Raw genomic sequence first — 17462 nt, forward strand, 5'->3', positions numbered from 1 at the left:
TGGCATAAGTTTGTACAACGGCTTGATCCTGCACACCGTAAAGTCCTTTGGCCGATCCAGTGGAGTCGCTCACTGACTGGCCCCCTCTTTTACCTCCTCAATCTTTGTTTCCTTTCTGAGCTCTTCGTCTTCCTTCTGCAGTTCGGCGATCTGGGCTCGGATGTCTTCGCGGGTTCGCTTCTTCTTTGGGCAGTCTTTAGCCATATGGCCTTTTAGCCCGCAGTTGAAGCATTTCCCTTCCTTCTTCATCCGATCGATATCCATCGGCTTCCTGGTCCCAGTATATGTGGTTCCTGTTCCCGTTTTCTGGCTTTCGTAGGTTGGGTGAGTCCCTGATGGTTTCCTGGCAGTTTGCCCTGACTTGTTCGGGGTTGGTGGGTTCTGCTTCCTGGGAGTGTCCTGGAAGGTCATCGACTCCGCTTTCTGCCTTTGCCATTCCTTGTACATCTCTACAATCTGTTCTTTCCATTCATCATAGCCGATCGGCATTAGTCCCTTGATGCCGATCGCTGAGATCATAGTGATGTAGGAGGAAGGGACGCCCCTTTTGAGGGCCTCGACCATTCTCCTGGAGTTGCTGATGTCTTCTCTGATGCCAGCGAGTTTCGCCAGTCTCTCGAGCTCATCGAAGTAGTCTGTCGCTGCTTTATCCGCCATCTTGTATTCTTTGATCTTCTGTTTATGTACCTCCTATACTGCGGGATCAATGAATTTGTCGTTCAACATTTGTTTGAAGATGACCCAGGAGGGGTATCGATAGTGGTTTCGAGTGCTGGAGCAGAAGTTCGGCAAGATTAAGATCCACCAGGTCTTAGCCTTCTCTTCCAGGTATGAGGCAGCGAATGCGACCTTGTTCATGTCGGTTCCGAGGTATCCAATATAGGCCTCGAAATATTGTTCACAATCGACCAGGAATCGGTCGATGTCATTGAAGGCCTCCTTGAAAGGTCGGGGCTTTCGGAGAAGGTCTGGGCGGCATTGTAGTACTTGGGCATTTTCTGGGAGTGCCCCCATAGGGTTGGGCCATTCGTCAAAGGGAGGTCGTCGCCATTCGATGGGTGGCCCCGGGAATGAGTGTAGGGAGTTATCGTCGGTGATGGGACTCCCTTTGGGGTCTTGGATTCAGATGATGACTCCGTCTTTAATTGTAAATCCAAGGCACGTGGCCTCTGGGTCATCCTGGGCCGGTTCCTTCCCTTTTCCGCTGGGCCCGGCCTCATCAGGAGGGGGCTGTGCTCCTAGTAGTTGGCTTCCTTTCCCAGTCCATGGGTTTCGGAAGCCTTCGACTCGGCGTTTGTCGGGACATGGTCTGGTTTGAGTGAGCCGAGAAGCCGTTCCTGGGATGGAGCGTCGGCTGGACCCGGCTATGCTTCGGGCCGAGGGTGCTGTATACACGGCCCTCCTTGGCATGACGGGTGGGGTCTGCGGTAGCAGCTGGATGCTTATTTGTGGTTGGAATGGGAGCATCGGCCCGAGTGGGTCTTCAGGATGCCGACAGCCATATTCCTTCCAGGCGTATTCCGTTGTGGCATACTGTAAAATTCTTTTCTTTTCCATTGAGTCTGCGTACCGATATTCGAGTCCCAGGGGGGTCGCCAACCAGTGGGCGTCTCCCCATAAGAAAAGCATTCCCTGCTCATACAACTCCATGTACTCCTTCTGCCTGTTCCTTTCAATTTCTTCCCTTAATGCGTCTTCATCTGGTCGCTGTCCTGCATATGTCATAAAGTGCCGGGGGTCAAAGGGCCCTTCCTTGTCCTCCCCATTGTCCTCACTGTCCTCGCTGTCCTCCCCTAGGAGGGAACCTGCAAGCTGGGCGGAAGCGAGGGGCTTGAGTCGCAGCGTCGATGGGGAGCCCCCCAGTGTTACTGGGTCCCGCGCCGTTCTCGTCGGTTCGCTGGACTGGTACGGGTGGGACTCCGTAGTACCTTGTTCCACCCGCCATTCTCGCTCTCTCCAGTTCTTCGCTATAGAGGCCGAAGTTTCTGTAGAACTCCGGAAGAAGGAACTGGTGGGCAACCCGACTTCCGAGGAATCGTCAGAGGGCGAGGTCGGAGACGTGGGCATTGTCAGGTACTCGGAGCCCATAGGCGTCGAGTACAGAGTCGGTGTCGGATGCGATGGTGTCTGTTCTGCTGGGATACTGTAGGTCTGGAGGGGAAGGTCTTCTTCCCCTCCTCTCGGCTTCGCTTCTGGTGACAGGGCTCCCTGGTCCGGCCCAGGGATCCTCGTCAGAGTGTGGCTCTCTAAAGGGAGACTCAGACCCTGAGGACTGGAGCCCATATCCTGTGGGGGAGGTGGAGCCCATCCTCTCTGCCTCTTCTCGTCTCCTTCTTGCCCGCCCCTGTCGGTTGTACTCTGCTTCCTCGTACTCTCGCTGGGCCTGTTCCTGTGTGTACTCGGCAAGCTCTTCTCAGGCTCGTTCTTCCTCTGCTCTACGCTGCTGGGCCTGCTGCTGCTGTCGTAGTGCGCTGTCATAATTGAATGGGACGGTAAGGTCCCAATCCGAGAATACTCTCCAGATGATCCTGTCTCTTGCAATCCTCCCTCTTTGGCTGGCAGTACCGACTTCTGGCTCGCTCCCGACATGGAGGTGTCGGTATGGGTCTCCGGCTGCCGAGATGGCAATTTCGACGTTGGCGTAGTCAGGGTGTATGGTCCTGCCATGGGGATTCTCGATCCCCAGCCTGCTGATGGACCTGCTGGAGTCGAAGTTCGGCTCGGTGGGCTTGTAGAGGGGGTCTCAGGGCGGGTTGGGGGAAGTCCTGGTTCTCGAAGCCACCCGAGAGGCATCACGGGAGTCCCGAGCATGGTTTCCAATCCCTGGGGTGCGAGAGGCGGTGGAAGGGTTACTGGGGATTGGAGGGAGATTGTGGGGGACCTCCTGGGCAACCTGGGGGACCGTCGTGGTCCACGGGTTTTGGAACCCTGTGAGGTTATGGTCTCGGTTTCTGCTGTCAGGTCGTCGAGGAGGGTATCAGTGTCCTTCTTCTTCTTGAGGGCTCCCTGTATCCTGGCGGCTATGCCCAGCTTCTGGTATGGGAAACTCCTCCAGCTGGAAGGTCGTTCTGGCAGAGGGAGGGATGTCATGGAGAGGGAGGTCCGGGGTTATGTTTCTGAGGATATGTTGAATCTGCTGGAAAGCTTGGTAGTGCCTGACAATCCAAGCGGTAATTGATTGTCGCCCTCGGCAACAAGTGATGATGGCTAGAAGGCTGAGCAGCGTTCCGATGATGGAAGCTATTAGCTCAAAAAAGTCATGGTTTAGGTTGTGGGTCGTAGCTGGAGTCATTCGGTTTCTCAGCACAATTGGGCTTGAGAAAGGGAAGGAGGAAGCTTCGAGCTAATTGTTAAGCCTAAGCGTCACATGCACAGACACACGTGGTAAACGGATGTTCCTTCGCACTTCGAGGAATCAGCCGAGTCCACTAGAGTATATCCGTTTGTTGTGACTCAAGGTCAGATATAGACTCGAGGTAGAATGGTGTGTATAAACTTTAGCTCAAAGCTGGGGTATACCAGCGAGAGCTGCAGTCCTTAAATACTGTACAGTTGTCTGCTAATTATACTACTGCTTATTATGTGTGTCTGCATCCATTGTGCTCGTTGTCCTTGAGCGTCACTATCATACATAAAAGGTCAATTGTGTGTTGTTGAGCGCGACCGTCATAATGTCTTGATGGAAAGTTTTAGTTGTGCTGACCAAGCTTCCCACGGTCTTGTGCCTTCTGACTCAGCGTAAATAGGGGTAAAAGGAAAGAAAAAGGGAATAAATCGTAACATTACTATAGTGAGAGCTACACTATTTAAATACTAAATTCTTATTGTTCTAAGAATATAACTATCTAATTGTCCTTGCTGGTGCTGTATAGCATTTTGTCCAGCATTACTAAGATACCTACAAAAAGTATTGTTCTGCTGTTGAGCTGTTACTGCTGTGCAAAGATAAGAGAGGCTTCTCTGTCATTATGCTGTTGTGTGACTTCACAGCAGTGACCAGAATTGGGGTGGTGTTGCTGACTAAGCATTCCCATGATCCTAAGCACCAGGTCTAGGTGCCCTGATTAAGCAGAAATAGAGGTCAATCCTGAATAAATCAAGGAAAAAGGAAAAGAAAATAGAAAAAATCATAACAATTAGTTGATGATACTTAAGGATGCTGACTTTCTTGAGGAGTATGCCATAGCCATTTCAACAGCTGATGCAGAAGCCTTAGAGCCATGCAGTCTAGCTGAAGTGAAGTATCAGCCTGATTGGCCTTTGTGGGAAGTGTTACGATTTTTTCTATTTTCTTCCTATTTTTCTTTCTTTTCCTTCGGAAATAACCCCTATCTTTGCTTAGTCAGGGTGCTTAGGCCAGTGCTAATGACCATGGGAACACTTAGCTCAACAGCCCAGTTGGTCATTCTCCTATTGCACTGCTGTGTGCTGTGAAGGGAGAGACAATACTCTTTTTGTCCCTAAATTGCAGTGCACAACCACAGCTCCACAGCAAGACAACAGCTTTTGTGGGAAGCCTGGCAACAGTAGGGGAAACAGCTCTACAGCAGACAATATCTTTTGTGAACAGTTATTTATAATGCGATAACAGAACAGTATTTAAGTAGTTTAGTTCTCACTGTAACACCCCAGTCTCAAACTAAAGTTTTACTTCACCATCTCATCTCGAGCGAACTGCAAACGCCTTGACTACACAACACCAATAGCACATAAGTGAACTCTGATAGTATAACCTGAAGTGTGAGGTTCTATCAGTTTATCATGTGTCATTGGTCATATGGAATTTAGGCTTAACAATTAGTTTGAGACTTCTCGCTTTCCTTTCTCAGACCCAACTGTGCTGAGAAACTGAATGCCCTCTGCTTTAAATCCATCCGACCCAAACTTTACTCATGAGTTCTTCGAACTCTTGGCTTCGATCATTGGAACACTGATCAGTTTATTGGTGATCATACAGCTGTGCTGTAGATGCCAATCTATTACCGCCTGGGCCATCCAACACTACCAAGAGTTCCAGTGTATCTGCACAATCCTCAGAAATGTCATGCCAGACCTCCCCCTCCATGACATCCCTCCCTCTGTCCGAAACTCCATCCAACACCCTGAAGAAACAGAAGACGAGCCTGGGCACTTGACTGAAAGACATTCTAGGAAAGAGGAGGAGCAGCAGCGGCAACACGAATACCCCCCAAGACCCCTGTTGGCGATTGTCCAAGACCCTGGAAACCCTTAGGCTACAGGGTTTCGATGAACCCGACCTGACACCCCCATCCCCTCCCCCGAGCACAGTGTCCCTATGTCAAGAACTACCGTCGCCCAGTCTGGAATTGGGTGCTGGGCTAGAGACTCCCTGGATGCTGTTCAGATGGCTCCAGTCATCAGAGGTGCTGACAGGCACCAGTCCCGACACCCCTCATCAACAAGGAGTAGCGGGAGAGGAACAAGGGTCAGTAGTCTCAACCCTTTCTTCGATGACATCAACAGAGATGAAGTCCACTACTGGCAAGCAGCATCAAGAGCAGCCAGTAGACTGGAACAGGAGTGAGGAGGAGCCCCATGCCTATCAAGGCATGGTCCAGTGGTACTAAACCTAATACGGCCGACTCTCCAGTCCCTTGTCGAGTTCATCAATGCTCCCGACTCTCTATTTCAGAAACCAGCCACTCCCACCAGTAGCCCTGACCCCTGAACAAGACCAACTGCCGGGGCCATCCATGCTGATGACCACTATTGCCAGCAGTCACCATTCCTCAACAACGACCACCCGCTATCATACAGGACAGACACTGTCGCCGAAACTGACGATATCCCCATCTGAGGAGATAGGATACTGTCAGACTTCGGAATAATCGGGGGTGATGACGAGCATATTGACCCTACCAGGGTCCTCAAAAGGGTCCTCGACAGGCCAATCGCCGCCCTCTTCCTTCACCTCCGGTTCTACAGAAACTTCCACTGGTATCACTGAGCAGTGGTGCTGCCAGCAGAGAGAGAAGAGGAACAGCCCAACCAGGAGCCTACTCCTCGATCTGGACCCGATGACACCAAGTCAAGTACTCAGCCCACTTGCCCCAGGAACCTTCGGCCAGCAAGACAGTTCCCTCCTCGAGGGGACCACCGACAAGGGGGCTAAAGGGGACGATGAGGCTGAGGAGGAGGACCAAGGCAGCTGAGCAGTGGACCCCATCCTTGAGTGGAAAAGTATTATCAGCATAACCATGCACAAAGAGCAGGAGAAGAAACGACGAGAATGAGAGGTGTGGGAGGAGGAGTTTATTCGGTTATACCAGGAGCAGGTAGCTGAATTATAGAGGAACAATCACTGGCTATGATCATTCCTGAGACGAAGGTATACCGCTGCTGATCCCATTGAGCAGGAGGAAATTTTACAGTATGCTGTGATTGAGTGCGCTATTTTTAATTTCAATCAGTGATATTTACATTATCAGATAATGGCAATGCCACCATATCGACCAAGGTTCAGCAAACAGGAAGCACCAATGCTGTAGATGCCAAGCATGATGCCACCAAAAACAGTGAACACAGCATCCTCTATCCAAATGGTGACATCACGATACTCGCTTGCCACGTCGGCCATCCACAGTATGGCATCTCGGCTAACCCGATCCTATGGGCAGCCAAGAACTTATCATCCAAACCTCTGGACCGGCACAGGAAGCCGACTACTGGGAGGGCAACCGCCGCCTGATGAAGCAACTGGATCGGTGCCTACCAATGAGAAGAAGGATGACTCTGAAGCGACAGCACAGGGGTGGACTATCAAAGATGGGCGGATCGTCAAGAAGGAAGGATCGCCGGCACCGAGAAGCCCCATTGCCGATGATAGCTCTTTACATTCCTTTCCTGGGCCTCCGATGGATTGGGCAGGTCCCCCTGGGAGGGAACTCCTGAATCTGATGTCGCCTCTCGATCCAAAGGTGCATATATTACATGTCAAACTAACACTAGGAAGGGAGCCCCTGCCTTTCAAAGAGGCCTCAGATGATATCAACCGTTTTCTCATAGATTGCAACCAATATTTCCAGGTATTCGCTTCGTACTTCCTTCACGACATGTACAAAGTGAACTATGCTACCACCTACTTTGAAGACAAAGCAAAGATATGGTGGGTACTACTGGCCCTGAACTTCTGATCGACTACCCGACAACACCATCAGTATCCCTCCTGGGCAGTCCTAAAGCAGATGATCTATGATAAATTCATGGATCTGGCAGTCCGAGAAGTCTATAAAGCAAAGATAAAGGAGTACAAGATGAGTGACAAGGCTGCTCCAGACTACTTCGATGAATTAGAATGACTCAGGAAGCTTGCTGGAATCTGAGAAGACATAGCTGACTTGGGACGAATGGTCAAGTATATGAAGTGAGGAGTGCCGCCTCATTACCTCAAGACCATCTCAGATCTCGGCCATAGCATGCTGGTTGGCTATGATGATTGGAAGTCCCGAATCATCCTAATATGGCAGGAACAACAATGGCAGAAGGCAGAAGCGACAAACCTGTGGGACCAACACAGGTACCAGAGACAGGGCTCAAAGCCCTCCATCTCCCACGTGACCACGTCCGCCAGGCCTGGCAGCTTAGCCTCAACTTCCAAGAACGATGGGAAGTAAACTGGTAAGGGCCCAAGTACCAGAACGGGTAAGCAAATTAATGTGGATCGCCTCAAGAAGGAGGGAAAATGCTTCAATTGTGGCCAACCAGGCCACATGGCACAAAACTGCCTGGAGAAGAAGAATAAATGCATGTGAGAGGACATTCGGGCACAGATCACTGAGCTAACAAAGGAAGCTCAAGACCTCGGGAACAATGACGAACCTGAGGAGGTAAAAGACAGGGCCAAGCAGTAGGCGATTCAACTGCCTCAGCCGAAGAAACAAGTAATGGGTCACAATCTGCTGGGCAGACTGACATTTTATCTTCAGTAGTATTATCACCTATAGCTAAATTATGCATGCATTCAAATATATCTGACCTCATTACTCAAAGACCAGAATCACCTAAGGAACCGACCTCTATGACTCAAGCGCCGATGAAAGGCTGAAGAGGAGCAGAGAGCCCCAAAGGTATGTCATCATCAAAATTTTATCAAACTAAAAATATGAAACAGACTCAATTGCCTCTGGGCCAAACAGGGGCAGTGAGCCCCACAGCCTGGCTCAAGCCATTTGATACCAAATGGACTTGGTGGGCAATCAAAGATGCAAAGGACGAAACAGCGGCAAAGGCCATACTCAAGAACTGGGTACACAAGACCTGCGTCGATGAGGTGATCGATGACATGATCACAGGAATGCGAAAAGTAGAAAGGTGCCAAGCCCTGGAATAGCTTGATGAGCTACATGGACTATGAAAGTACATTCAACGGTCTAAGACCAATGGGCAGGACTTAGTAACCAAGGCACAGATCGAGACGTTAATGTCTCGATCTACCCATGCAGTCACCACCCTGATCGACAGTGGCTGCATGGGGAGTTCCATCAATCAAGCTTTTGTCATCAAGCACCAACTACCAACATGGGCAACAGCAGCCCCAATACCTGTCTACAATGCAGATGGAACAAAGAACTAAGCAGGATCGATCACCGAATACGTAGAGCTTAGGCTTACTATCAGCAATCACTCAGAACGAATTGACTTGGCAGTTACCGATCTAAGAACCAGGGAATTATTCCTCAGACATGATTAGCTAATCAGACACAACCCATTAATTAATTGGAAAACCAGATGCATCATCTTCGCACGATGTCACTGCTGGAAAATTCCATTTGAACTACTGGATGAAGATCCCGAGGACCGATGGGATGAAGAAATGGAAGATGACAAAACAATACTCGCTGTCGATATACAAAGGGCTATTAGCATTCAAGCAATGCACCATGCTAATGACCTAGCGGCAAAAGCCAATGCTGGAAAGGAGGAAAAAACATTCGACAAAATGGTACCTACATGAGCATGTGACTACCGGGATTTATTCGAAAAAGAAAGTTTCGATGAACTATCCAATGCAAAACCCTGAGACCATGTGATTGAATTAACTCCTAATGCCAATGCCAACCTAGATTGCAAGTGTTATCCACTTAGCAATAATGAACAACAGAAACTGGACAACTTCTTGGAGGAAAACTTATCCAGTGGGAGAATCTGGCCATCAAAGTCACTGATGGCATCACCCTTCTTTTTCATTAAAAAGAAGGACAGGAAACTGAGACCAGTGCAGGATTATCGAAAGCTGAATGAAATGACAATTAAAAATCATTACCCACTTCCTTTAATTGCAGAGTTAATGGACAAACTCCAAGGTGCAAAATACTACACAAAGCTCAATGTATGGTGGGAATACAATAACATATGTATCAAAGAAGGTGATGAATAGAAGGCCACTTTTCGAACTAACCGTGGTCTGTTTGAACCGACAGTTATGTTCTTTGGACTCATCAATTCACCGGCAACATTCCAGTGGATGATGAATGACATCTTTAAAGATCTCATCGCTACCAGAAAGGTCACAATCTATTTGAATGACATTCTCATCATGACCAGGACCAAGGAGGAGCATCGAATGATCATATGACAAGTACTATCCCAAATGAGAAAACACTGACTTTTCCTCAAAGCTGAAAAATGTGAGTTCGAGGTACTAGAAACAGAGTATCTCAGAGTCATTATCAGTGAAGAAAGCATCTGAATGGATCTCATCAAAATAGCGGGAGTAACCAAATGGCTGGAACTGACAAAGAAAAAGGAGCTTCAATCCTTCTTAGGATTCATGAACTTCTACTGGCGGTTCATTCGGGACTATAGCAAGATAGTCTGACCAATGACACAGTTAACTGGAAATTCCCCATGGAGTTGGAGAATTTTCCAATGGGAAGCATTCAATGACCTTAAACGACGATTAGCCGAAGATGTCATCCTCGCAATACCCAGCCAGGATGGAAGGTTCCGAGTGGAAGCGGACTCCAGTGAAGGTGCAATTGGAGCCATACTTTCACAAGAACAGAATAATAAATAGCGACCTGTCACCTTCATGTCAAAGGTGCTCACAACCACGGAACACAACTACGAGATCTATAATAAAGAACTCCTTGCGATAATGCTTGCCCTTTCCGAATGGTGACATTATCTCATCAGGGTAGTCCAGACTTTCAAAATCTGGACAGATCACCAGAACCTCCGGTATTTCTGACAACCGCAAAAGCTTAACCACAGACAAGCCCGATGGGTCATGGAACTATCAGAATATGAATATACACTACATTACAAGGCCGGTGTATCAAACAAAAAGGCCAATTTCCTGAGCCACAGGGTGGATCATGATCAAGGAGGAGATAACAACAAAGAGGTCGTGTTACTATGACCAGAACACTTCCAGGCAATGATCATGCCCACAGAAGAAGAGATGCATGAATGCATCAAAAGTGCCACTCGGAATCCCCACAAATAGAATCAAAGAATTGCCCCATCACTCAACCATGAGCATAGGCTAAAAAAGGAAGGGGGACTGATCCGTTACAATGAATAGATCTACATTCCATGAGATCAACGACTGCAGGGTGATATCATCGCGATGTATCATGATCATGCGACTGCCAGACATCCAGGGATCGCTAAGACCAAGGAACTGGTCTTGAGGAACTATTGGTGGCTGAAAATAGATTATGATATCACCCAATATGTGAAAGCTTGTGAAACCTGTCAGTGAGGCAAGTCTTCAACACAACCCAAGGCAGCACCACTCCACCCAAATGAGATCCCTGCATTGCCATGGACCCACATTTTGGTGGACATGATAACCGGACTTCCTAAAAGCAACGGCTATGACGCAATCATCATCATAGTCGATCACTTCTTAAAGGTGATCATCATGATCACCTGTTCGACAGAATTAACATCCAAAGGATGGGCAAAAATACTATGAGATGAGGTCTATGCAAAATACGGCATGCCTCAAGTAGTCATTTCAGACAGAGGACCACAATTTGTTTCCAAATTCTTGGACGACTTATACCAACTCCTCAATATCAAAAGGAATACTTCCACAGCATACCATCCACAGACAGATGGCCAAACAGAATGAGCCAACCAAGAAATCAAAAAGTACTTATGACTTTTCGTCAGTTATCAACAAGATGACTGGACAGAATGGCTAGCACTAGCAGCATTCCAACACAACAACAGAGTTCACTCAGCGACAGGTAAAACACCCTTCTTTGTGAATTATGAATGAAACCCACCAGTTGCACAAACAGGACGGGTCCACACAACAACACTGGCATCAATGGACTTTGCATCGACAATGGCAAAGATCCACAAAGAAACCAAAACAGCCCTTAACAAGGTGGCTGTGACAATGAAAAAACAGTATGACAAACATAAGCAACCAGGACATGAATATTCAACCAATGACAAAGTTTGGTTGGATACAACCAACCTCCACTTACCAAGGCCAAAACAAAAATTGGCAGACAAATGCACCAGCCCCTTCAAAGTAATCAAAAAGATTGGCAACTCCACATATAGGTTGCAGCTTCCAGCAACTTGGAAAGTCCATAATGTTTTTAATGAAACATTGTTGACACCATATGTCGCACCAGCCTTTCCAAACCAAGAATGACCACCTCCACCACCAGCTGAACTCATCGACAATGAAGAACACTATGAAATCAATGAAGTGCTAAATCACAAAACGTGCTGAGTTAAAGCACACGGTGGAGGCATGAAAACAACCATTGACTATCTAGTCAGCTGGAAGGGTTATAGTCCAGAATCAAATCAATGGGTCAACGAAAAATACATGAATGCAGAGGATGCAATCCGAGATTACGAGCACAGAATCAACAAAATAGATGCCAAGAATGGTCATGTTCAACATTATGACTGGAAAGATGTGGCACCAATGGGAAGGGGGATGGTATCTAGTCAGATATACATCAATCAACCTGCCACCAGCAGAGGACATGTATGAGAGGACAATGAAGATGACCCTGTCCATTCTTTCAACCGACCTCACGATACCATGAACAACAGACAGCAGGACAATGAAGATGGCGGTCCAACAGAGGTGCCACATAGAGTTGGGACATACACTGAAGAGCAATGTCAAACACCAGCAATGGGTCCAGCAGATCGGCCACCTCCTGCTGGCCATGGCAACTTACCCTAACTTAACCATCAGAACGATAGTCTTAAGGAGAGGGTAATGTTATGATTTTTCCTATTTTCTTCCTATTTTTCTTTCTTTTCCTTCAGAAATAACCTCTATCTTTGCTTAGTCAGAGCACTTAGGCCAGCACTAATGACTATGGGAATGCTTAGCTCAGCAGCTCAGTCAGTTATTCTTCTATTGCACTGCTGTGTGCTGTGAAGAGAGAGACAATGCTCTTTTTGTCCCCAAATTGCAGTGCATGACCACAGCTCCACAGCAAGACAACAGCTTTTGTGGGAAGCCTGGCAACAGTAGGGGAAACAGCTCTACAGCAGACAATATCTTTTGTGAATAGTTATTTATAATGTGATAACAGAACAGTATTTAAGTAGTTTAGTTCTCGCTGTAACACCCCAGTCTCAAACTAAAGTTTTACTTCATCATCTCATCTTGAGCGAACTGCAAACACCTTGACTACACAATGCCAATAGCACATAAGTGAACTCTGATAGTATAACCCGAAGTGCGAGGTTCTATCAGTTTATCATGTGTCATTGGTCATGTGGAATTTGGGCTTAACAGAAAGATGCAATACAGAAAGAGCTTGTGACATTAAAGACTGTGGAGACTTGGAAAATTGTTGAAAAACCAGTTGGAGCAAATGTCATAGGCTCAAAGTGGGTCTTTCGAATCAAGAAGGATGCTGAAGGAGGCATAGTCAAGTTTAAAGCTTGCTTGATAGCACAAGGGTTCTCACAAGTACCTGGCATTAACTACTTTGACACTTATGCTCCTATTGCAAGACTTGCATCAATCTGTTCAATCCTTGCTATGGCTGCAGCACTCAACCTAGAGTTTTATCAAGTTGATATCAAGGGCATATACTTGAATGGAATGCTCACCAATGAAGAAATCATTTATACATGTCAACCTCCTGGCTATCCTGAGTCTGACTCCCATCCTGGTTAAGTCTGCTATCTCATAAAGACTCTGTATGGCTTGAAGCAGAATGGTCATCACTGGTATCAATGTCTTGTTGAGATTTTGGTGGTGCAGCTGGGATTCAAGCAGTGTGATGTTGATCAAGCCATGTTTTACAAGCAGGAGAGCTGAAACTTGACTGTCATTGCTGTCCATGTTGATGACTGCACCATTGCAGCATCATCATTGCATCTAGTGTGAGAGATAAAGGAAGGTATGGCAAAATACATGAAAGTCATGAATTTGGAAGAGCTGCACTGGATTCTTGGCATCAAGATCACACATGACCATGAGTCATGCTCTGTTTGCCTTTCTCAATGCTTGTACATCGATTCCATTGTTCATCACTATGGCTTTGAACACCTCAAACCAGTCTCTACACCAATGGATATTAATCTCCATTTATCTTCCTTTCCTGCATCAGCCTCTACCCAAGAAATTGCAGCCATGAGAGATGTCCCTTACAGAGAGTCTGTTGGCTCTTTAATCTGGGTTATGCTCAGGACATGCCCTGACATCACATTTGCCATGACAACAGTCTCGAAATATTCAACGGCTGCTGCAGAGGCCCATTGGAAGGCTGTAAAGCACATCTTTCACTATCTGAAGGGCATGAGGGATTACTGGCTGATGTTTGGGAGAAACAGAAAGGTTTTGCATGGATATGTGGATGCTGATGAGAGCATGGCAGAGGATAGGCATGCCATTACTGGGTATGCTTTCATGCTGAATGGTGGAGCTGTTTCATGGTCATCTAAAAAGCAGGAGATCATCTCACTTTCAACCACTGAGTCTGAATATGTGGCTGCAACACATGCATCAAAGGAGGCACTCTGGCTTTGCAGTCTGCTCTCTCAAGTTTTCTCACTGATTACTGATGCTACAACTTTATTCTCAGACAATCAGTCTGCTATTGCACTCTTGAAAGATCATCAGTATCATGCCTGAACCAAGCACATTGACATTTGCTTCCACTTCATTTGCTGGGTCATCAGTGAAGGGCTCCCTTCATCTTGTTTATTGTCTCACTGAGGACATGGTTGCTGATGCTCTCACCAAGCCTTTACCTTTGGCCAAGGTGAAGCACTTTGCTACTGAGCTTGGACTTCACTCTGCTTGAGGGGGAGTGTTGGATTAGCAAGCAGGAGCTCCATCATATCCCACCAGCCGAGCTCGATACCCCTTTATGTCGGGATGGACTATATATATTGAATATGGTCTGTTGAGCACCCTCACCATGTTTCTGCTTATCACTATGCTGTGTGAGGGTGGGTATCTACTTATATTACTTCATTTATGTTACTGATTGGTATCCTGTAGTCTACATTATAGCTAACAGTGTACTCTATTAGGTGCTACGAATGCACATCACTTTCTTAGAATCATCACCCATAGAAGTGTTCCACTTTGCCACATTCCTCCTTTGCCTCAGAGATTATTACATTGATCATTTCAAGATGCACCCAGACCACATCGAAGCAGCAAAGAGCACAGCACAAGAGATGGTAACAATGGTGGAGGAGAAGCTGCGAGGGGCTAAGGAGCAGGCAAAGAAGGATGGCCTGGACCCAGACAAAGTTGAAGTTCACATAGATTGGGGAATGGTGGAAGTCTGCTCAGATGCCGTGACCTCCGTGTCCCCAAGAGTCGGGAAAGGAAGGGTTGAAATAGAAGGTGGAGAAAGTAGCACAGATCTAGGAAATTTACATTTACCTTAGGTATACTTCATATGGTTTGCAATCTGTTGTATATTTCGATTTTCCTCTTACCACTGTCTGGAATGTTCACAAGTGAAAATGCTTCTATATATATAATTACTTGGTATGGACAGGATGTAGACACATATGTAGAAGAACAATCACCAGTTAAACAGGGCAAAAGAGTGGGCGGACTGTAGAGATCCGATGTTATATAGTCATGGAGAAATGAAGCATTTTACCTGCCGGTCCATCGCGCTACTATCTAAGACGGAGCACAATGCACACAATTCATCCAAGTTTCGACACAAGATTGATCACACGTCCCCAACTGTCTTTCTTAGCGGTTTCCTGTAACCGGCCTCTTACGATTGTAGAACTAGAACACTATGAACGAATATCGAGGCAAAGGAGAAGGTTTAGAACGAGTCTGTATATTGTACCAATCAATCAGATCTATTGGGTATGAAACTAAGGAGTGTTTTCCCGGTCAACTGCTTTTATTTAATATATGAAACATTCCTAATACTTCTTAAATCGCGTTCCTTCTTGACGCAAGTTATCATATGTGGCATACAAAATGTAAGACATGGTTACACGGAAAAGAGAAGGTATACAGTGTGAATATGGAGACAAAGGAACATTATTTGCAGCGTCATTCATAGTCAGAAATACAGTTTGATCCTCCAAGGATCGCATTTCACGTCCTGCTCGACCGACTAAAGGAGTGGTAAGCGAGATTAGTACAAATACAAGTCGTCCAAACCGTCCCAGCTCTAACAATACGCGAACAAGTCACTCAGATTATTGATGATCCCATCCCGCACCCTGTCCACCGCCTCTAGACCAGCCAAAGAACACTCCAAACACACCGACGGCGAGTCCGCCACAACTTTCCGCACCATGATCATCGTCGACTTCAGCAACCCCAAAACGTCGGTTGGATTCCGCCTCCGGCCCGAGCTCGACTGCTCCGCTCGTCGAGCTGATTCCGTCCAGTAATAATCCCACATTTCCTTGCATCCTGCATGTGGGTTGGGAAAGACGGACTCGGGCCCTCCAATGGGGGACAGCGATGACCGCATTCTCGCCCACATACGAGTAAGCGAGTCGTGCGCCGAGAGGAAACACATCCGCAGTTCGATATCCATCGAACGCGGGAAAATAACACCTCCCCCGGATGTCGAGAAGCATGGGAGATCTATTAGCATCCGGTAGTAGACAACCCCTAAGAGGTGGCGTAGGTGGGGTTTGAAGCGGGACCGACGGACCGAAAGGCCTTGTATGGTCCGAACGAGAGTCTCCCCAGGATGGTAGCCGTACCACAAGGTCCGGGTTACAATCTTTCGTATCACGAGAGGAAATAGGGACTCAAACCGAGAAGTAAAGGAAATGTCGAGAAGTCGAATGCAGATCGAATCCATGTTCAGTGGCTCTGACAGGTTCTCGGTGAGGGTCATGGAAGAGGAGGATGTTGAACGAGAGGATGATGTTAATACGAGAGAGAATGGAAGTGCTGTTCCCTGCAGCATTTTGTACAGCTGATCGGCAGCCCAGGATTCAAAGGAGGGGAAGCGATATTTGCTGGATAGCTCGACAATGTTTAGGAGAAAAAATATAGATGGGCCATGAGCGAGGTAGGGGTTGTGTGGATCTCTGAGTAATTCGTTCAATGCAAAGGTGGCGATCGCAATGGACAAGGCAACTCACAGGTGATGCAAAGCCCACAGTAGGTCCCGAAGTTTATCAGCACTTTCGGGGACCCTAATGACAGGCGAGTGGCCGTATTTCCAGCTACATCGAAATGACTCCAAGCTTTGGAAGGCTGAATCATCTCGCGCCAGAATAGATCTTCGTACCTTCAGACCAATATGAGACTAGAGGGGGCATCAAAAATGGACATGACATACCTTGAAGAGCGTATTCTGGGCCCTTAGTATATAGTATTCGCCCTCCTCGTCGTTATCATCCCCATTTGAACAGTAAACGTCATCCCAAACGCACACAGCTGCTGTATCAACAGCAAACATAGCCGGCTCATTAAGCGACGTATCATGACGATCTTGTTTACATTTTAGCTCGGCTGACGGCGGTTCAACCGGGTCTGCGCGCTGAAATGTCTTCTGCCTCCGACTCGAACGACGGAAGATCCAGAAGAGTTGTTTGATTTTGTGAGCCGGGTCAAAGACTGTGAAGGGGGACATGGGTATTGTCTGGGGATGTGGATGTGGGGCTATTGGAAGGACATGGTTCGCATTTACATGCAGCAAGAGAACCCCAGTAGGACATGTTGCCTACACGTGTCGGATCTTGGGCCCCGCAGACATTCATAAGTCACGTTGGATACGCAGAGCCCGGCTTTGCATCATTCACGTTTCTACTGATCAAAGATCTTGATATTGCACCATCTATAGCAGAAGAATCGTATGAGGATGGTAAGCTAGGGCGTCGACTCCCGGGCATTAGGGCGGCCGTGTCATTGAGATGGCTTGAAAAATACTGCAAGATCACTGTTATTGCATCTCGCGTATGAAAGACAGATAGGAAGGGCCGCCAGAATGACGCCTTCACGATGGTGGCGAGAGGTGAGTTTGAATATTATTTACCCAGTTACG

At 47.3% G+C, this 17462-nt stretch overlaps 1 protein-coding gene across 1 annotated transcript; it reads right to left on the reverse strand.

Moving 5' to 3' along the window:
* Positions 1-15335: 15335 nt before the first annotated feature.
* BT62DRAFT_932691 (uncharacterized protein) lies at positions 15336-17433 on the reverse strand. Its single transcript, XM_043186400.1, has 3 exons — positions 16758-17433; positions 16558-16706; positions 15336-16503 (listed from the first exon to the last, which is right to left on the reverse strand). Exons 1-3 carry the CDS (start codon positions 17049-17051, stop codon positions 15624-15626), a joined length of 1323 nt encoding a protein of 440 aa, XP_043039067.1. The 5' UTR covers positions 17052-17433; the 3' UTR covers positions 15336-15623.
* Positions 17434-17462: the final 29 nt, after the last annotated feature.

Source organism: Guyanagaster necrorhizus (genome assembly GCF_019112545.1).
Source record: "Guyanagaster necrorhizus MCA 3950 unplaced genomic scaffold BT62scaffold_14, whole genome shotgun sequence".
In the NCBI taxonomy this organism is placed as follows: Eukaryota; Fungi; Basidiomycota; class Agaricomycetes; order Agaricales; family Physalacriaceae; genus Guyanagaster; species Guyanagaster necrorhizus.